Source organism: Pan troglodytes, chromosome 4 (assembly GCF_028858775.2).
Source record: "Pan troglodytes isolate AG18354 chromosome 4, NHGRI_mPanTro3-v2.0_pri, whole genome shotgun sequence".
NCBI lineage: Eukaryota > Metazoa > Chordata > Mammalia > Primates > Hominidae > Pan > Pan troglodytes.
In genome coordinates, this window is record NC_072402.2 from 145,993,158 (window position 1) to 146,015,331 (window position 22,174).

The window sequence follows — 22,174 nt, forward strand, 5'->3', positions numbered from 1 at the left end:
AATTTTTCTTCTAGGCCAGAACTGTGATTGTCAGCTAGTTTTTGGCAGAAAAAAAAAAAGTCATTTTTTTATGTTTTTCATCTTCCTCTTGAAAGCAAAAGGGCTCTCTCAGGCCTGAGTTCCTGGAGACCAGGTCAGTATAAATCACCAGGGCAAGTGTACAAGAATGGTATCACCTTAGGGTATTGTGTTCTCTCACATTGGAAAAGCTAGCTGTGCAGGAAACTAAAAACAATCTTGGGCATGTTCACAGGCCTTATCAAAGAAGAGTCTTATATGAGATCAAATGGCTGCCTTTCCCCACAAGATTATATTTTTCCTGGTATGCTCTACTTTGACACATGTGGCTTTCTCAGGTGAGTAACCTAAGAGGTTTTGGGAGATAAACTCTGATTTTCTTAAAGTTATAGGAAAGAAAACAAGTAATTTTTTACTTTTATGGGAAATATTTTGCTGAAATGTAAGCCAGTGCAGTCCAAACTGGGTATAATTAAAATGTATATTCTTAAATAGAAAAACCAGACTTGTTTTCTACATGGTGGAGTCACAACCTCGTGTCTATTCTGTCAATTCAAAAGAAATCCTCTAGAGCAGAGAAAATTGTGATTTTTTTATTGTAAGCAATATACAGTATAATTAGTATTTTTCCTAGAAAAAATGATGCATTTTCTTATGGATTTCAAATATGATAAATGATATGATAAATACGATAATGAAAAATAAGCCAATGAAAAAAGCTATTTCTGTGACTGATGTTGGGTTGACATGTGTCTTTAGAGTTCAGTAGTAAAAATCATGAATGTATAAAAACAAAACCTATGTTACCTGTTAATTATAGATGGAATAATGCCTCCCCAAAATATCCAAGTCCTAATCACTGGAACCTGTGAATATGTTGCCTTGCATGGCACAGGGGACCTTGCAGATGTAATTTAGTTAAGGATCCTAAGATGAAAAATTATACTGGACTATTCAGGTGGAACAATATAATCACAAGGATTCTTATCAGAGGGAGGCAGGAGGGCCCAAGTCAGAGAAGATGTGACAATGGAAGCAGAAGTTAGAATGGTGCAGTAAAAGGGCCATGGGCCGAGGAACTCAGACAGCCTGTAGAAGCTGGAAAAGGTAAGGAAATTAATTCTTCCTTAGAAACTCCAGGAGGAATGCATCACTGCTGACATCTTGACTTTAGGACTTCTCACCTCCAGAATTGTAAGATAATAAATTTGTGTTTTGTTAAGTCACTAAGTTTGTGACAATTCATTACAACAGCAATAAGAAAATAGTACACCTGCAAATAAATTACAGATTAGTAAAGCAGACACTATAACCTCATGTTTGCATTTCCAGATCATCCTTAAATACATGGTACAAAGTAAATGCTCAGTAAATGAATGTTTAAAAATGTAGCTATTATCAATTGATTGCCTGCTATGTGTAGGTTCTCTGTAATATACTTTATTATTTTAAATATGCCTCAGTTGGATAGAATTGGATTAATCACAATACTTGGTTCAATAAATTTCATTGGGTTCAATCAAAAAGCACCATGAATATATCATTCCTGCAAAAATCTAGACTACTGACAAAAGTTCAAATCCAGTAATGTAGTATTCAATCAACCAATTCTCTTGTCCATCTTCATCCAGGAAAAACACAATTCTACATCTTTTTTTAAATTTATTTTTTCCCAGAATTCTTACTTCAGTTTCAGTCATTCTAAATCTTGTGTCCATTCTTCTCATGCTCTTATTTTTAATATAGTCTTTTATTTATACACATCATGGAAAATATATTTTTATAATTATTTTAACATTTATGTAACATTTATATAACTTGTCATAGAGGACTTTTTGTTTTGTGTTGTTTTGTTGGAGACGGAGTCTCACTCCAGCCCAGGCTGGAGTGCACTGCAAGCTCCGCCTCCCGGATTCACGCCGTTCTCCTGCCTCAGCCTCCCGAGTAGCTGGGACTACAGGCGCCCGCCACCACGCCAGGCTAATTTTTTGTATTTCTAGTAGAGACGAGGTTTCACCATGTTAGCCAGGATGGTCTCCATCTCCTGACCTCGTGATCCGCCCGCCTGGCCTCCCAAAGTGCTGGGATTACAGGCGTGAGCCACCATGCCTGGCCTATTATTAGGACTTTGTAATTCAATATTATATGAAGAGAATATTTTCATCTTTTGAAATTTGCTTTTTCCTACATATTGTTTAAATTTATATATATTCATGTGTGCAGCTGTTCATTTAGTTTCATTGATGAATAATATCACATCAATGAATAATATCCCAATGTGTGACTATACCCTAATTTCATTACTCTTTTGTTGATGGACATTTGGTTTGCCTACAAATTTATGATGTTAAAAGCAGAGCTGGTAGAAATATTCTTATACATGTTTTTTGATGCACGTGAACAAGAGTTTCTCTTAGGTATATATCTGGAGTACATAGCAAGAGTAGAGTTGCCATGCTACAATGTGTGTGAATTTTCTATAATAGAAGATAATGCCAGATGGTTCTCCAAAGTTACTGCATGAACTAATAACTTTTCATTAGAAAATTAAAATTCAACCCAAATGTCCAACAATGATAGACTGGATTAAGAAAATGTGGCACATATACACCATGGAATACTATGCAGCCATAAAAAATGAGTTCATGTCCTTTGTAGGGACATGGATGAAATTGGAAATCATCATTCTCAGTAAACTATCTCAGGAACAAAAAACCAAACATCGCATATTCTCATTCATAGGTGGGAATTGAACAATGAGATCACATGGACACAGGAAGGGGAATATCACACTCTGGGGACTGTGGTGGGGTGGGGGGAGGGGGGAGGGATAGCATTGGGAGATATACCTAATGCTAGATGACGAGTTAGTGGGTGCAGCACACCAGCATGGCACATGCATACATATGTAACTAACCTGCACAATGTGCACATGTACCCTAAAACTTAGAGTATAATAAAAAAAAAAAGAAAAAGAAAAAAAATATTAGATAATAAAAAATGTTTCAGATGATGGTGCAATATATAAATTGAGATTCTTTTTTTGTTTTCCTTCCAGAAGCCCAATTGTTTTAGTATGGTTTGTGGAAAGGATGATTCTTTTTCCACTAAATTGTTCTTTCCCCTTTGCCAAAGAGCACTTGTCCATAGAAGTGTATATTTTTGAACTTCTTAGATGCCTATATTTCTGGACTCTATCCTTTTCACTGATCTATTTGTTTATCTTTATGCCAATCTGTTATGAAAATGTCAGACCTTTAGGATGTCAATACTTCCTGTTCTCAGGATCCACACCAGAAATCACAAGTGCAGAACCTTCAGGGTCTGTCTTTAACAAATTAACTAAACCATATTTTAAAAGAAAAATATGTTTACACCAAAATGGGAGGAATGGAACTAACCCAACTTATCTTTGAATCTATTAGTTGAACTATATATTCTTATTCTAAAGACAAAAAAGTCATTTATACAGTGAACTCTAATTTGTAGGCTTAACGTTTTGCAAAAGCATGGAATAAGAATTCTGTAAATGCAAATATAGTTTTGTTCAATATTGCCAAATTTTACCTCATAAACATTCTTCCAATTTGGATTCCCACCAGGAACCTCTTTCTCAACAGCTAATCTGATACGTGATAAATGGTATTTCCATATAGTTTTAATTAGCATTTTTCTTAGCATGAGTAAGGCTGAATTTCCTTTAGAGATTTAAGGGTCATTTCTGTATCTTTTTGAGTATGTATGCTTGCGTAAATTATATTTGCATGCATATTGTCTGCTCTTCAATTAGGTTTCTTATTTTTTTCTTCCCTCAATTTTAATGAGTTCTTTATAAATTATGCCCTTTATCAAAAATCTTTTTAGATTGTATATGTTTATTTTTTGCCAGGAAGTTGTTTTTATTTTTAAGTAAAAAAAATGCATCTGTGTTTTCTGTTATTGTATTTAGATTAATGAATCTTTATGATGAAAAAGGAATTATGTCATTTTAATTATTGTATAATTCTATTTTTTACATTTAAATCCTGATTCATTTGGAGTTAATTCTTATGTATGATGTGCAGTATATACATGTAATTTTGTTTCATTTTTACTAGATGAAGACCTTTATTTTTCTTTTCTTATAACTATATCCAGCTACTTTTGTCATAAAAATATTCTGACCTTTCAGAAGTAGATAAAAGCATTCTATCTTTTTTGTTCTCTGAAAGAGTGTACATGTAATCAGCAAGACCTATTCCTCGAAAGGTTAGTAGTCTTTTCTTTGTGGGAAGATTTCTAAATATCGTGCAGAATTTTTCTTTTACCTTTTGAAAATTCTAACTTTTGGAAAGTCAGAATATTCTATGATATTTTAAATATCACTTAACAGTGACAGATAAGTAAGAGCAGAATACAATAAGTACTTTCTTATTTCATTTTCCCACAGGCAGCTAGTCACCCTCTGTCCCAGGCAACACCAGCACCCCTCATACAACCAACCCATAAAGTCAGTATTCTGAAAGCCAGGGAACTCCCTCAGTTTTCTTATCATAACTGTGCCCACTTTAATTCAGCATCTTGGTAGGAACTGGCCTGATACATTACTTACTATGTAATATTTACTTTTTTAAATTTTAAAAATGCATGTAATTACCCCAATTGCAGTGAAGAGGAAGCTAAAGCCAACAAAAGTGAAAATAAATAAATACAATTATTTTAAGTTATATATACAACCTCAGTTTTTACTCTTTCCTCACTGATACAGCAAATTTATAAATAAAATCAATACTGTGAAAAAGAAAAAGTGGATAAAGTAATTTAAAAAGGAATGTTACTGCAAATTCTATTGCTATTAAAATTCTTTTGTATATATTTTTGTAAATGAGTAATTAAATTAGTTTACATTATTCAATCAGTGACTTCAGTAGGTGATATTATATCCCATGGAGAACTATTTCCTTTAACTTACTGTGTTTGTTCTTTATTAGCAGGAATTTTCAAAAAACGTGACTTCACTAGGTGGCCTAAGGTAAATTTAAATTTCTCAGTTCTAGGTTGTAATTCTAGTCTAATCACTCTCCAGACATGAGAGATCTAAAACTTCATGGAAAGTCAGGCACAGTGGCTCATGCCTATAATTCCAGAACTTAGGGAAGCTGAGGCAGGAGGATCACCTGAGCCCAGGAGTTCAAGGTCGGCCTGAGCAACATAGGAAGATCCTGTGTCTAAAAAAATACAAAAATTAGCCAGGTGTGGTGGGGCAAGGCTGTAGCCAGCTACATGGGAGGTTGAGTTGGGAGGGTCACTTGAGGCCAGGAGCTGGAAACTGCAGTGAGCCATAATGGCACTACTGCACTCCAGCCTGGGCAACAGAGTGAAACCCTGTCTATAAATAAATAAATAAATCTTCATGGAAGTAAAGCAGAATAGAAGGATTCTATGTGACCTTGCACATAGACCTCTCCATACTTAGATTGTCTCCCATGTAGCACAAGCTTTAAAATATAATATTTTAGTAAAATAAATACCTTTATAGTCAAATAAAATATTGAGTAAATATATCTCTGATCATTAAGTAAAATAATACCTGCCATGTGTTCAAAGTCACAAAGCTAAACCGTGGTAAATCCAGGGTTTATTCTCAGTTTTAATAAGTTTTGGGATACTTGTGCAGAACATACAGGCTTGCTACATAGGTATACATGTGCCATGATGGTTTGCTGCACCCATCAACCTGTCATATACATTAGGTATTTCTCCTAATGCTATTCCTCCCCTTGTCCCCGCTCCCCCAACAGGCTCCAGTGTGTAATGTTCCCCTCCCTGTGTTCATGTGTTCTCATTGTTCAACTCCCACTTATGAGTGAGAACATGTGGTGTTTGGTTTTCTGTTCCTGTGTTAATTTGCTGAGAATGATGGTTTCCAGCTTCATACATTTCCCTGCAAAGGACATGAACTCATTCTTTTTCATGGCTGCATAGTATTCCACAGTATATATGTGCCACATTTTTTTATCCAGTCTATCATCGGTGGGCATTTGGGTTGATTCCAAGTCTTTGCTATTGTGAATAGTGCTACAATAAACATATGTGTGCATGTGTTTTTATAATAGAATGATTTATAATCCTTTGGGTATATACCCAGTAAAGAGATTGCTGTGTCAAATGGTATTTCTAGTTCTAGATCCTTGCGGACTCACCACCTTGTCCTCCACAATGGTTGAACTAATTTACACTCCCACCAACAGTGAAAAAGCATTCCTATTTCTCCACATCCTCTCCAGCATCTGTTGTTTCCTGACTTTTTTTCTTTTTTTTTGACGGAGTCTCGCTCTGTCACCCAGGCTGGAGTGCAATGGCGTGATCTTGGCTCACTGCAAGCTCCGCCTCCCGGGTTCACACCATTCTCCTGCCTCAGCCTCCCGAGTAGCTGGGACTACAGGCAACCGCCACCAAGCCTGGCTAATTGTTTGTATTTTTCAGTAGAGACGGGGTTTCACCATGTTAGCCAGGATGGTCTCAATCTCCTGACCTTGTGGTCTGCCCGCCTCCGCCTCCCAAAGTGCTGGGATTACAGACGTGAGCCACTGCGCCCGGCCTGTTTCCTGACTTTTTAATGATCGCCATTCTAACTCGTGTGAGATGGTATCTCATTGTGATTTTGATTTGCATTTCTCTGATGACCAGTGATGATGAGCGTTTTTTCATATGTTTGTTGGCTGCATAAATGTCTTCTTTTGAAAAATGTCTGTTCATATCTTTCACCCACTTTTTGATGAGGTTGTTTTTTTCTTATAAATTTGTTTAAACTTCCTGTAGATTCTAGATATTAGCCCTTTGTCAGATGGGTAGATTGCAAAAATTCTCTCCCATTCTGTAGGTTGCCTGTTCACTCTGATGATAGTTTATTTTGCTGTGCAGAAGCTCTTTAGTTTAATCAGATCCCATGTGTCAGTTTTGGCTTCTGTTGCCAATTGCTTTTGGTGTTTTTTAGTCATGAAGTATTTGCCCATGCCTGTGTCCTAAATGGTATTGCCTAGGTTTTCTTCTAGGGATTTTATGGTTTTAGGTCTTGCATTTAAATCGTTAATCCATCTTGAGTTAATTTTTGTGTGAATTGTAAGGAAGGGGTCCAGTTTCAGTTTTTGGCATGTGGCTAGCCAGTTTTCCCAACACCACTTATTAAATAGGGAATCCTTTCCCCATTGCTTATTTTTGTCAGGTTTGTCAAAGATCAGGTGGTTGTGGATGTGTGGTGTTATTTCTGAGGCCTCTGTTCTGTTCCATTGGTCTATACAGCTGTTTTGGTTACTGTTGCCTTGTAGTATAATTTGAAATCAGGTAGCGTGATGCCTCTAGCTTTGTTCTTTTTGCTTAAAATTGTCTTGGCTGTATGGGCTCTTTTTTGGTTCCATATGAAATTTAAAGTAGTTTTTTCTAATTATGTGAAGAAAGTCAATGATAGCTTGATGGGAATAGCATTGAATCTATAAATTACTTTGGGCAGTATCACCATTTTCACAATATTGACTCTTCCTATCCATGAGTATGGGATGTTTTTCAATTTGTTTGTATCCTCTCTTATTTCCTTGAGCAGTGGTTTGTAGTTCTCCTTGAAGAGGTCCTTCACATCCCTTGTAAGTTTTATTCCTAGGTATTTTATTCTCTTTGTAGCAATTGTGAATGGGAGTTCACTCATGATTTGGCTCTCTGTTTGCCTATTATTGGTGTATAGGAATGCTTGTGATTTTTGCACATTGATTTTGTATCCTGAGACTTTGCTGAAGTTGCTTATCAGCTTAAGGAATTTTTGGGCTGAGATGATGGAGTTTTCTAAATATATGATCACGTCATCTGCAAACAGAGATAATTTGACTTCCTCTTTTCCTATTTGAATACCCTTTATTTCTTTCTCTTGCCCGAATGCCCTGGTCAGAACTTCTAATACTATGTTGAATAGGAGTGGTGAGAGAGGACATCCTTGCCTTGTGCTGGCTTTCAAAGGGAATGCTTCCAGCTTTTGCCCATTCAGTATGATATTGGCTGTGGGTTTGTCATAAATAGCTCTTATTATTTGGAGATACATTCAATCAATACCTAGTTCATTGAGTGTTTTTAGCATGAAGGGGTGTTGAATTTTATTGAAGGTCTTTTCTGCACCTATTGAGATAATCAAGTGCTTTTTGTCATGGTTCTGTTTACGTGATGGATTGTGTTTATTGATTTGCATATGTTAAACGAACGTTGCATCGCAAGGATGAAGCCGACTTGATCATGGTGGATAAGCTTTTTGATGTGCTGCTGGATTCAGTTTGCCAGTATTTTATTGAGGATTTTCCCATCAATGTTCACCAGGGATCTTGGTGTGAAATTTTCTTTTCTTGTGTCTCTGCCAGGTTTTGGTATCAGGATGATGCTGGCCTCATAAAATAAGTTAGGGAGGAGTCCCTCTTTTTCTATTGTTTGGAATAGTTTCAGAAGGAATGGTACCAGCTCCTCTTTGTACCTCTGGTAGAATTCAGCTGTGAATCCATCTGGTCCTGGGCTTTTTTTGGTTGGTAGGCTATTAATTACTGCCTGTATTTCAGAACTTATTATTGGTCTATTTAGGGATTCGACTTCTTCTTGGTTTAGTCTTGGGAGGACGTATGTGTCCAGGAATTTATCCATTTCTTCTAGATTTTCTAGTTTATTTGCATAGAGATGTTTATAGTATTCTCTGATGGTAGTTTGTATTCTGGAGGGATTGCTGGTGATATCCCCTTTATCATTTTTTATTGTGTCTGTTTGATTCTTCCCTCTTTTCTTCTTAGTCTGGCTAGCAGTCTATCTGTTCTGTTAATCTTTTCAAAAAACCAGCTCCTAGATTCATTGATTTTTTGAAGGGGTTTTCGAGTCTCTATCGCCTTCAGTTCTGCTATGATCTTAGTTATTTCTTGCCTTCTGCCAGCTTTTGAATGTGTTTGCTCTTGCTTCTCTAATTCTTTTAGTTTTGATGTTAAGGTGTCGATTTTAGATCTTTCCCACTTTCTCCTGTGGGCATTTAGTGCTATAAATTTCCCTCTGAACACTGCTTTAGCTGTGTCCCAGAGATTCTGTTATGTTGTGTCTTTGTTCTCATCAGTTTCAAAGAATATCTTTATTTTTGCCTTAATTTTGTTATTTACCCAGTAGCCATTCAGGAGCAGGTTGTTCTGTTTCCATGTAGTTGTGCAGTTTTGAGTGAGTTTCTTAATCCTGAGTTGTACTTTGATTGCACTGTGGTCTGAGAGACTGTTTGTTATGATTTCCATTCTTTTGCATTTGCTGAGGAGTGTTTTACTTCCAATAATGTGTTCAATTTTAGAATAAGTGCGATGTGGTGCTGAGAAGAATGTATATTTTGTTGATTGGGGTGGAAAGTTCTGTAGATGTCTATTAGGTCCACTTGGTCCAGAGCTGAGTTCAAGTCCTAAATATCCTTGTTAACTTTCTGTCTCATCAATCTATCTGACAGTGGGGTGTTAAAGTCTTCCACTATTATTGTGTGGGAGTGTAAGTCTCCTTGTAGGTCTCTAAGAACTTGCTTTATGAATCTGGGTGCTCCTGTATTGGGTGCATATATATTTAGGATAGTTAGCTCTTCTTGTTGTATTGATCCCTTTACCATTATGTAATGGCCTTCTTTGTCTCTTGTGATCTTTGTTGGTTTAAAGTCTGTTTTATCAGAGACTAGAATTGCAACCCCTGCTTTTTTTTTTTTTTTTTTTTTTTTGCTTTCCATTTGCTTGGTAAATCTTCTTCCATCCCTTTATTTTGAGTCTATGTGTGTCTTTGCACATGAGATGGGTCTCCTGGATACAGCACACTGATGGGTCTTGACTCTATCCAATTTGCCAGTCTGTGTCTTTTAATTGGGGCATTTAGCCCATTTACATTTAAGGTTAATATTGTTATATGTAAATTTGATCCTGTCATTATTATGCTAGCTGGCTATTTTGCCCATTAGTTGATGCAGTTTCTTCATAGTGTTGATGGTCTTTACATTTTGGTATGTTTTTGCAGTGGCTGATACCGGTTTTTCCTTCCCATGTTTAGTGCTTCCCTCAGGAGCTCTTGTAAGGCAGGCCTGGTGGTGACAAAAATCCCTCAGCATTTGCTTGTCTGTGAAAGATTTTATTTCTCCTTCCCTTATGAAGCTTAGTTTGGCTGGATATGAAATTCTGGGTTGAAAATTCTTTTCTTTAAGAATGTTGAACATTGGCCCCCACTCTCTTCTGGCTTGTAGAGTTTCTGCAGAGAGATCCACTGTTAGTTTGATGGGCTTCTTTTCATGGGTAAACCGACCTTTCTCTCTGGTTGCCCTTAACATTTTTTCCTTCATTTCAACCTTGGTGAAGCTGACATTTATGTCTCTTGGGATTGCCCTCCTTCAGGAGTATCTTTGTGGTGTTCTGTTTATCCCAAATTTGAATGTTGGCCTGTCTTGCTAGGTTGGGGAAGTTCTCCTGGATAATATCCTGAAGGGTGTTTTCCAACTTGGTTCCATTCTCCCCATCACTTTCAAGTATACCAATCAAACGTAGGTTTGGTCTTTTCACATAGTCCCATATTTCTTGGAGGCTTTGTTCATTCCTTTTCATCCTTTTTTCTCTAATCTTGTCTTCACACTTTATTTCATTAAGTTGATCTTCAATCTCTGATATCCTTTCTTTTGCTTGATTGATTTGGCTATTGATACTCGTGTATGCTTCATGAAGTTCTCATGCTGTGTTTTTCATCTTCATCAAGTCATTTATGTTCTTCTCTAAACTGGATATTCTAGTTAGCAGTTCCTGTAACCTTTTATCAAGGTTCTTAGCTTTCTTGCATTGGGTTAGAACATGCTCCTTTGGCTCAGAGGAGTTTGTTATTACCCACCTTCTGAAGCCTACTTCTGTCAATTTGTCAAACTCATTCTCCATCTAGTTTTGTTTCCTTGCTGCCAAGGAGCTGTGATCCTTTGGAGGAGAAGAGGCTTTCTGAGCTTTGAAATTTTAAGCCTTTTTGGGCTGATTTTTCCTCATCTTCGTGGATTTATCTACCTTTGGTCTTTGATGTTGGAGACCTTCAGATCGAGTTTTTGCGTGGTCATCCTTTCTGTTGATGTTGATACTATTGCTTTCGTTTGTTAGTTTGCCTTCTAACAGTCAGGCCCCTCTTCTGCAGGTTGGCTGGAGTTTGCTGGAGGTCCACTCCAGCCCCTGTCTGGTTATCACCAGTAGAGGCTGCAGAACAGCAAAGATTGCTGCCTGCTCCTTCCTCTGGAAACTTTGTCCCAGAGCGGCACCTGCCAGATGCCAGCCAGAGCTCTCCTCTTTGAGGTGTCCGTAGACCCCTGCTGGGAGGCATCTCCCCCTCAGGAGGCACGGGGGTCAGGGACCCACTTGAGGAGGCAGTCTATCCCTTAGCTGAGCTCAAGCACTGTGCTGGAAGATCCACTGCTCTTTTTAGAGCCAGCAGGCAGGAACGTTTAAGTCTGCTGAAGACGCACCCACAGCTGCCCCTTCCCCCAGGTGCTCTGTCCTAGGGAGATGGGAGTTTTATCTATAAGCCCCTGACTGGGGCTGCTGCCTTTTTGTCAGTGATGCCCTGCCCAGAGAGGAGAAATCTAGAGAGGCAGTCTGGCTACAGCAGCTTTGCTGAGCTGCAGTGGGCTCCACCCAGTGGGAACTTCCCAGTGGCTTTGTTTACACTGTGAGGGGAAAACCACCTACTCAAGCCTCAGTAATGGCGGACGCCCCTCCCCCCACCAAGCTTGTGTCCCAGGTCGACTTCCGACTGCTGTGCTGGCAGCAAGAATTTCAAGCCAGTGGATCTTAGCTTGCTGGGCTCTGTGGGGATGGGACCTGCTGAGCAAGACCACTTGGCTCCCTGGCTTCAGCCCCCTTTCCAGGTGAGTGAACAGTTCTGTCTCCCTGGCATTCCAAGCACCCCTGGGGTATGAAAAAAAAACTCCTGCAATTAGCTCAGTGTCTGCCCAAATGGGCACCCAGTTTTGTGCTTGAAACCCAGGGCCCTGGTGGTGTAGGGACCTGAGGGAATCTCCTGGTCTGCAGGTTGCGAAGACTGTGGGAAAAGCATAGTATCTGGGCTGGATAGCTCTGTCCTTCACAGCACAGTCTCTCATGGCTTCCCTTGGCTGGGGAGGGAGTTCCCTGACCCATTGCACTTCCCGGGTGAGGTGGCGCCCCACTCTGCTTCTGTTCACCCTCCGTGGGCTGTACCCACTGTCTAACCAGTTCCAGTGAGATAAGTCAGGTACCTCAGTTGGAAATGCAGAAATCACCCACCTTCTGCATTGGTCTCACTGGGAGCTGCAGACCAGAGCTGTTCCTATTCAGCTATCTTGCCTGCAGTTTTAATAAGTTTTAATACAAAATCCTTATTCTGACCAATGACACTTGAGGTCTGTCCTCTAGAAGTTCACAAACACATAAGTATCTCCAGTCATAAACATCCTACTGGAACTGAAACATGAAGGCTAAGTGAAAACTTTGCATTCAAGGTTAAACAGGGATATTAAAATGGTTATGACTTGAAGAGATGATAGGATGGGTGGGGACACTACAATCAGAAAAAGAAACTGGCCTGACAGAAGGCCACAGAACAGTGAATCCTTGATAAGATCAATTGACTGGTATGATTTAATATTATTTTTAAGTGGGGCAGAAGTGACAGGAAGAAATAGATGGGAGAGAGTGTATTATTTGTCACTTTATGGTGTCATGTATTTGCAGCCCCGATGTAAAATGTATATCCCACTGGACCCTGATTACAATGCAGACTGCCCCAATGTGACAGCACCTGTTTGTGCCTCAAATGGCCACACTTTCCAGAATGAGTGTTTCTTTTGTGTTGAACAGAGGTAAGTTCAGAATAAAATGCCATTATTTTTTCCCTCTACTTCTTCACAGAAATTTCAAAGAAACATAGTCAAGGAATTGGGTTTTACTGATGCATACTTTTTTTAAAAAATAGCCTCATTATTTACAAAAACTGGGGACAGACTACAGACAGAGTGAAGAAAGAAAGTCTCCTAGAATTTAGTTAGTATTCAAAGTTGAATCATTTAAAAAAGAAAAAAGGCTTACGTAATGTTCTGGGAGAACTGTACAGAGATTATATTTGTAGGTAATCTGTAGATTATATTCAAGCAATAAATGGAAATCTAGTTATTTAAAAAAAACACTGAACTTTTTTAATATGTCACATTGACAAACCTATGAATAGCACCTATCAGTGTTTGGTAGCTATTAAGAGGTGTAGAAAAAGATGCAGATGCAGCTATAGACATAGACAAACGTATAAACATAGATGCAGGTATAGATACACACACGAGTAGCAAAGGGGTTTTGTGGTCTTACATGCATAAAAATTGACAGTCAACTTTTCATATTATTTTTGCCTTTCAAATAAATTCAGTAGGAAATTTAGACTAAAGAATTAATAATATTCCTTACAATGTATATTTAGCTCCATTCAAAATTGTTTTCACAAATCAGCCCTGTGTCTTGTTAGTTAACTTCTTCATGACCTGTGAGATCTTCTCTGTTGAGGTTCCCCAAGACTATCTTCAGGCTTGAGGATTCAGGAGGACTCATAAAACTCAGAAAAGCTGTTACATTCATGGTAACAGCTTATTATAATGAAAGGATACAAATTAAAATCAGCAAAGACCAAAGATGCATGAGGTGGAGTCCCCGAGAGAGCAGGCACAAGTTTCCAGCTGTCTTCTCCCAGTGGACTCACAGAAGCGATACTTAATTCTCCCTGCTACCATGACAACACACATGAAGTATTGCTTACCAGGGAAGCTCACCCAAGACTTGGTGTTCAGACTTTTTAATGGGGGTCAGTCAGGTAGGCACAGAATACCTACATGGCTGATCTTAAATACTTAATCTCCAGCTCCTCCCCAGCCAGAGATCAAACTGATATGGAGTGCTCCAGGACCCTAGGTAAACAACAACAGGTGTTCATTATAAATTTCATGGCTAGCATAAACTCTTTGGCAGACCCAGGTCCTGGGTATACAAACATACCCTATTGCACAGACTATTCCAAGGGCTCGTAGGTTATCTCCCAGGAGCTGGTTTGAGCATGCCAAGCCTGCTGAGCCAACTCTTCTGCACAGCTTTCTTTGAAAATAATCCTCATGAGCTTCTAGTATCATGCTTTCAATGAGGATTATTCCATTTCAGAGGATAATTGAAATGTCCTTTAAAGAAAAAGAATGTAAATGTAAAAATGTAAGTTAACAAGGTCTCTACTGTTGGCTCTACTGTTCTCATTAAAAGATGAACGAGATACCAGACTATATAGAATAATTAAGTTACATTATCCTTCCTTCCTAATGCGGTTACTGTTGATTTCTTAGAAATGAGATAGTCAGAAAAGAGACTTGGAAATGTCTTTGTAGCTCTTCCATGTAATATTTCTGTTATACTCTGTGGTGTTTGTACACACACTACTAAAAAGAGCAGTGTAAGAGGGTCTTGCTCATAATGCCCTGGCCTCTGGAAAATCACATAGATTCAAACAGACACACAATGTGGGCCGTGATCTGCCGGACTATTACTTCACAACTTCCCACAAAGATCATTCTAAGATTCCTTTCAGGCTCATCTAGGAAATGTGAGGAAGCTGTAACCTCACGGAATGGTGTTAGCAGCTCAAAGATCAGGCCTCAGATCTCCTTGGCAAAAATGGGGATGAGGTTAAAGAAACAATCCCTTCTTTCCTTCCTTCCTCCCTCCCTCCCTTTCCTTCCTCTCTTCCTTCCTCTCTTCCTTCATCAATTCCTTCCTTCCTTCTTTCCTCCCTCCCTCCCTTTCCTTTCTTCCTTCCTTCCGTCCTTCCTCCCTCCCTCCTTCCCTTCCTTTCCTTCCTTCCTTCCATTTTTCCTTCCTACCTTCTTTCTTCCTTCCTTGGGCTTCTAGGTCATCCTCCAGAAGCTGGTAATAATTCCTGGTGTAGTAATTCCTTCCTTCCTTCCTTCCTTCCTCCCTCTCTCCCTCTTTCCTTCTTTCCTTCCTTTCTACCTTGTAACTCTGAGAGATGTACTGTGACCACTCTAGTTTTTATTTCTCAGTCTAAGAATAAATGAAGAGCCCTGCTGGTTAAAATAGTTAAAAACCGTTCAGTAACATTGTAGCCAATAGCAGCACAGTTCATATCAAACATATCTTATTCTGGAACACAGAAAATTAATTCCAATGGCAGGAATGGTGCAGTGACATGCATATTTGCTTAATTCTCCATATGACCTGAATGTATAAACTTAATTTTCATGCCATTTCTACATCTCGGGGCAAGAAGAATAGTCCTAATGCTCTTTTGAACAATAGGAGGAGAAGGGTAATTCCTTGGTCTCTGCTCTTGGCAGTGTTTTGAGGAAAAAGCCCTGGCAAATTGGACTCACTGCTCTCAGAGATATCTGCCACTTGTGAACAATGTAAAATCTTTGAAAAACAATGATGAATCCAAGACTTGGCTAGAATTTATAGAGTCATATTCTCTGTCCTTAATGAATCCCTCAGGCCTACTCAGCCTAGCACTCTGGTAATATATGCTAAGAAAAGAGAACATTACATGAAACAGTCCATACTCTTAAAAAGCTTGTGGTCTTATTTGACAAAAAGAACATATGCATACAAAGTTGATGAGAATAGAAACCAACCTTGGTTTTGTTGGACAAAAATGATGTTTTAATATGTTTTGAAATCATTGATAGAATTTACCCACAAATACAGATTTCAAACTTGCTTAGTGATACTAAGCAAGGATTTCTCAGGCAATAAATAAGCAACAGCTGCCTCATAGTAGCTCCCTGTTCAAATGGAGATCATGTGTTCCAAACAACCATAGTTCTTCCTCTCTCTTTTGTGATGGAAGTGGCTCACATCACTTACTTATATTACCCACTAGGCTCCAAGCATTTATGTTTGCAATTCCTGAACCAAATAAGTGCATTAGATATATATCAAAGGTGAACCTGATTATAGGGGTTGGTGTGGGAAGTCTCTTGAAGAATGAGAGGGCTAAAGGAGTTTTAAAGAAATGGAACACAAAAAAGAAAATGGATTGTTCAATCTACACAGTGCCAACTGTTTGGGAAAACACTTGGAATCAAATAAGTGTGCAGTGTCTTTAGAGATGTAATACAAATATGATGCTGAAAGGAACATTATGTATTTAGAGAATAGTAATATGTAAAGATGGGAAATAATGCAGAGGCTAGTCTTTTGTGAAACATAAATACCCAAGTAAGGGGAATAGACTACAATCAATGGACAGTGTGAAAACAGTGAAAAATTTGAGCACAGAGCGAATTGCGTGAATTATGCATAGCATTATTCCTGTGGTTATCTTTTACCTCTTGGTAAAAAAAAATCTGGTATTTCTATGTTGAATGGAAAGGTATTGAGATGGGAATGGGTTAGGGGATGAAAAACTCTACATAAAAATTGTCATAGGACACCTTTTGAATAATCAAGACATGGAGAAAGAATGTACAAATTATAGTGGTAACAAACAAAAATGAAAAAAAAAAGAAGGATGTAAAGGGAATTTAAAAGCAGCTCCCTTTTCAGGACCTCTTTTAGAAGATAAGGAAAAGCACATTCAATACCAATGTTCACTTTCCTTATGATACTAATCTTCTTTTTTTCTCTTCTCTTTAGGGAATTTCATTATCATATAAAATTTGAAAAATATGGAAAATGTGATTAATGGGTACTGGAGTAACTACACTTGCTTATTCTTTTTCTACTTAATTCAGAATAGTATTTCTTTTGGAGTGTGAGGATGTAAATTAAATAACATCCCTATGCTGTACTTAAATGTCGAACAAAATGAGAGACAAAAATGAAGGAATCAAACTGACAAGAACCAAATATCACATTTGTTACAAATAAACAACAAAAGAGCTGATATTCATTTCTGTGTATTGATTGTTTTAAGTCATCTTACTCCCATTTTGGGTAGTTTAAATTCTCTTCACCAGTTGGGCTTAACACTACCTAAAATTATACTTACCACCAATTGCAGGCCTATCTGCAGAATTAAACCCTACCCCACTAATATAATTAAAAGACATGGCGCAAAAGAGAAAATATCCTTCCTACAAAAGACAGAGTCCAAAGGAAGGAATCACTGAGTTACCCAGGTCTAGTGCTACTTTTCACCGTTCGCAAATGGATGTTATACTTTCTGTGGCTGGAGAAGTAAAATACCATGGAGAGAGGAGGAGTATTAGGCTACTGGATGATTCCTACTCAAAGAAAGAAAGGACACTGGTATGGAAATAAGGAGACATGAATTTTGCCCTCAATTTTGCCACTGATTAACTATAATTTTGGGTCACATTCACTATCAGTGTCTCTGGCCATAGTGGCTTTAAATTTTTCTTGGTTCCACTTACTGTTTTGTTTATACAAAATAGTAAGTCATCCACTTTACTGGTATCTAGCCTTATATATATTGAATATCCTAATGAAATACACTATGGCTCCTCCATTTGTTAGCAAGATTGGGATTTGAAAATCCACTATAGGTTTACATCAGATAGTAGAAATATTCTGGCAATAACAATGAGTGTTGTTAGTAGCTAGTATGGGAACTAACGATTTAAAAAGTCAAATAGAGTAGACATGTTTTGCTGATGTCTCTATATCCAGTCATCTATATTCTAGAAACTAAAATTCAATTATCTTTTTGTGATTACCCGAACCCTCAAGGTTGTGTCTTCATTTGTGTTAACTTCATCATGATCTGGGGTGGAACACATAATCTGGGCCTATGCACATCTACCAATGGAAGTCCCTTGGTCACAGACATTAGTGCAGGCAACAGCACATGACGTAAAACAGATCCATTGATATTCTGGTCCTTACCTAGAAATCCTAAGAGAAAGATTATCAGTCTTTTTTCCTGTAATGTGTTTCCTCAGAGCCACAGGCAGCAATCTTGTAAGAACAAATGGGAGCCCCTTTAAGAATGAAGTTAAAGAGCAGAGCAAACAGAAACAAGAGATACAGGGAAAATATATTCTGATGGCATCGATTTTCTGTCTCCAGCCATGCCATGCCTAAATTAGATCTACTCTTTGACTTTTCTTTTATAGGTAATAATACATTTCCTCTTCTCTTACACGGTTGGCATCATGTTTTCTGTTCTCTGAGATAAGCCAAATGATAAATTAAAGAACAATGTATCAAAGGAAAACAGACTCCCTAGATTTTTCACTTTTGCAAAGATCCTTTCCTAAAGCCTATTTGTATTGGAAACCAGAGCCTTTTCCCTGGTTACAAAGGCAGTATAGGCATCCAAGCCCAGACATTTTTTAATATACATAAAATGTTAACATCTAACTTCTACATAATAAAAGTCATATATGAGAGACCCACCACTAGTATCATACTGAACAGGGAAAAACTAAAAGCCTTTCCTCTAAGTCTGGAACAAGACAAGGATGCCCACTTTCACCACTGTTATTGGACATAGTGCTGAAAGTCCTAGCTAGAGCAATCAGACAAGATAAAGAAATAAAGAACATCCAAATTTTTTAAGAAGTTAACTACTTACAAGTTGAATATATATTGCATGGTTAAAGAAAGTCATCTTCTGCAAAAAGAAAGGTTCAAAATCTGTATACTCTATTAGAGAGCTCATAATCAGGACAACAGAGCCTTTTTTGTCCGAGGAGAATAGAAGACCAGCTCGACCGCTGCCTGTGTGGAGTTTTGGCAAGCAGCCTTGTCTTAATCATATCACATTCTCTTACAATTTTGTGCTTCTTCTCCCCAGTCCTTCTTTCCATGGCTGTCTTCCCTCATGAATATTTCCACTGTGTTCTACAGATATTTTGTGTTGTTTACCAAATGCTACTTGCACCTCCTTGCCCCTGCTGACTCGGGTGTTTCCCCCAAGGACACTCTTGACTTTGGAATAGTGAGAGTAGGGGATGCCCATTCTCCTCCAGGGTTGTGGAGAAGACTGGAATCATCTTGATTTTCTGAGGCAGCTTTCAGGCCATCATTTATCTGCCCTGCTGGAAAAGCAATGTTAAGGCACATGCCAGGTGAATCGCTAACGATGCCTCATCTCTGCTGTCTAGACACTGGTCATACCCCCATAAGTAATTCAGGCCTTTTGGCTTCTAACAGACACAGTCTTTCCTGACAACATTCATGTCATTGTCCTAGGAAGCTTCTATGTCCACGTAGTTTATTCATCCAAACCTCTGGCCTCACATTTTCTTAGTCCAGACATTTTAAATGTCAGCCATGGTATGCTTGAGTGTGTTCATATGTTTGTGATACACATTTGTGCCATTCTAATTTAAGATTCATTTCTAGTCTAAGAGTTCATGACACAGAGAGCTTTCAAGGCACTCAACACCTCTAGGATCAGTACTGGTGGATAAATTTTACTTATGAAGGAAATGCTCTCCCCCTAACAGAAAATAATGTCTGTTCTTGAAAACTGTAAAGGATGCTACCCCAGTGAGTGTCCGTGGGCAGAGGCGGTTTTCTCAGGGCTAAGTGTGGCATTGAGGTGCAGTGAGCTGAGGGATGGACATGTAGCACTGAGGCTTAGGTTCACTTCCTCCTGCCACATATGTGACTTCCATTCCTTGAGTAGCCCCTTCTCTACCTTTAATGCCAATTTTTACACCTAATGTATGGGATTCCTGCAAACACTAAAGAGAATGTTTGGGAAAATGCCTTTTATAGAGATGTGTGTGTAATCTCACTCACTACATTTTACATTATTAATAATTGGTTTATTGCCATACATATAACCATATATATATAACTATATATAAATATATAACTATATATAAATATATAACTATATATAAATATATAGCTATATATAAATATATAACTATATATATATAGTTATATATAAATATATAACTATATATATATAGTTATATATATATATATGTACATGGCCATTCTTTTCATACACTCAACTCATTTCAAATGGATTCCAGGCTAAAGTAAAATATGTATCTAACAATGCCCTGAGATGCAGTAGAGACAGCTGCATTTACAGGCTTACCTGAGGTGGGAGAAATTTTCTTCTCTTCTCTCATTTATATTAACAAATGCAAACAAACACTTCAAGGCACAACCTGAAGTGTACTAAAGGATGTTTTGGTGGTAAGGTGACTTTCCCTGGGTGTGAAAAATATCATATTCTTCCTTGTTATGAATTCACTTAAGAAACTATAGGATAAAAGACACAAGCTTAAAAATATCTTTTGTATCCTCTTCATTCATTGGTTGTGAAATTACGCATGTCAAGCATTTTACTGAATGTTTTTCATGTTATTTCATTTAATCCTCACAACAAAATTATGTTACACATGATGCATCTCCACTTTGCATGTTCAACATATATTTAATGAATATGTATCAATCAACTTATAAATTCTGATCTCTGATGAAGATCCAAGGGGAATTTAAAGATAGTATCATCATCAACATGGAAGAGAAACACAAATAACTAAGGATAAAACATAAGAAGAATAGCACCTTCTATTTTGACTGCTTTGTAGTTGAATGACTTATTAGACATCTAGGCCAATATCTAAATCTAAATATCTAGATCTGGGAATCAGAATTAGGATGGGGCTGACAAAAAGTTTAGAAGTCATCAGTGGATAGGTATTGGAGCAGAAAAGGTAAACTAAGACCTCTAACCCCCTCCCCCCTCCCCCAACACACATACACATATACACATAGCTGTGGCCTTTTAACTCATTTCCTGGGTAAAGCCCATATTCATTAGGATAGAATAATGGCCACATGTTAATAAAAGGAAGAAGAAGAAGAGCCAAGCATTTTTGGGGAGTAGGTATGTTTTTGAGCAGGAGAGAGTGAGTTGATATCATTTGATCCCCTAGTTCCAACATACCTAATGCTCACTCCATCTCATCCTATTCCAATTATATCATTGTATTACTCCGTTCTTTCACTGCTATAAAAAAATACCTGAGACTGCATAATTTATAAAGAAAAGAAGTTTAATTGGCTCATGGTTCTGCAGGCTGTGCAGGAAGCATAGGGGCTTCTGCTTCTGGGGAGGCCTCAGGAAGTTTCCAATCATGGCAGAAGGCAAAGGGGGAGAGAGGTGCCTCACGTGGTGGGAGCAGGAGCAAGAGAGAGAGAGAGAGAGGTGAGGTGCCACACACCTTGAAACAACCAGATCTCATGAGGACTCACCATCGCGACGACAGCACCAAAGTGGATTGCGTTACACCATGAGAAACCGCCCACATGATCCCATCACTTCCCACCAGGACCCACCTCCAATTGGCACCGGGGATTACAATTCTACATGAGATTTGGGCGGGGACACAAATCCAAACCATATCAATCAGTCAATGAATTATTTTACTTTTTGGTTTAATCTGGTTATAATTCGTCACTTATAATGGGAAGATCTTGACTAATATAGAGGAATGAGATCATTATTAGGTATGAAGACTGCAGAGAATAAAAAGTGAAGAAACTCTCTGCCTTTGGCTCCCTTGTGCCCTGGAACATTACCTGTTACTACCTCTAGATGGCAGCCTCATTCTTCTGTCTTGCCTTATTTAACTAGTTCTTTATTTCACTAGAAGGGTCCAGAGAGCTGTGCATAACTACATTTCCCATCAGCTTTCCAGTTAAACACACAGTCCAGTTCTGCTGGCAATAGAGACCCTCACCTTCTTTCATCTCCTCCCTCTTTTCTTTTGTGTCCCCCTGTTCAGTAGTTTCCATCAGGATGGCTCTCTCTGGAGCTGGAAAGAAAGAGTTTCAGGTTTTTCCAGTTTCAAAAAGTAAAGCAGCTTCTAAAATACAGACATTTGTGTTAATATTGGCTGTCTATTATAGCCTAACACTATTTCATTATTTAGTCTATGTCTCTGCTTTACACAAAATAACAAAAACAAAAATGAAATCTTCTCCTCCAAAGAGAGATGGAGAGGAACAATCCTGTATCACCACAGAACACAAAGAAAAATATCAAAGAAAATTGTATCCTTTCTTTTTCTCTCTTCAAAATATAGAGCTCAAAATTATTCTATTTTAGTAGGAAAACAAACATGCAAAGTCTAGAAACCCCTGATTTATAAATGTCTTCACTATTGTGT

At 38.1% G+C, this 22,174-nt stretch overlaps 1 protein-coding gene across 1 annotated transcript; it reads left to right on the plus strand.

Annotated features, from left to right (window-relative positions):
• Positions 1-203: 203 nt before the first annotated feature.
• On the plus strand, positions 204-16,752 carry SPINK13 (serine peptidase inhibitor Kazal type 13). Its single transcript, XM_016954010.4, has 4 exons — positions 204-356; positions 4,992-5,029; positions 12,759-12,886; positions 16,704-16,752. The coding sequence occupies exons 1-4, from the start codon at positions 287-289 to the stop codon at positions 16,750-16,752; spliced, it is 285 nt and encodes a 94-aa protein (XP_016809499.2). The 5' UTR covers positions 204-286.
• The last annotated feature ends 5,422 nt before the right edge of the window (positions 16,753-22,174 follow it).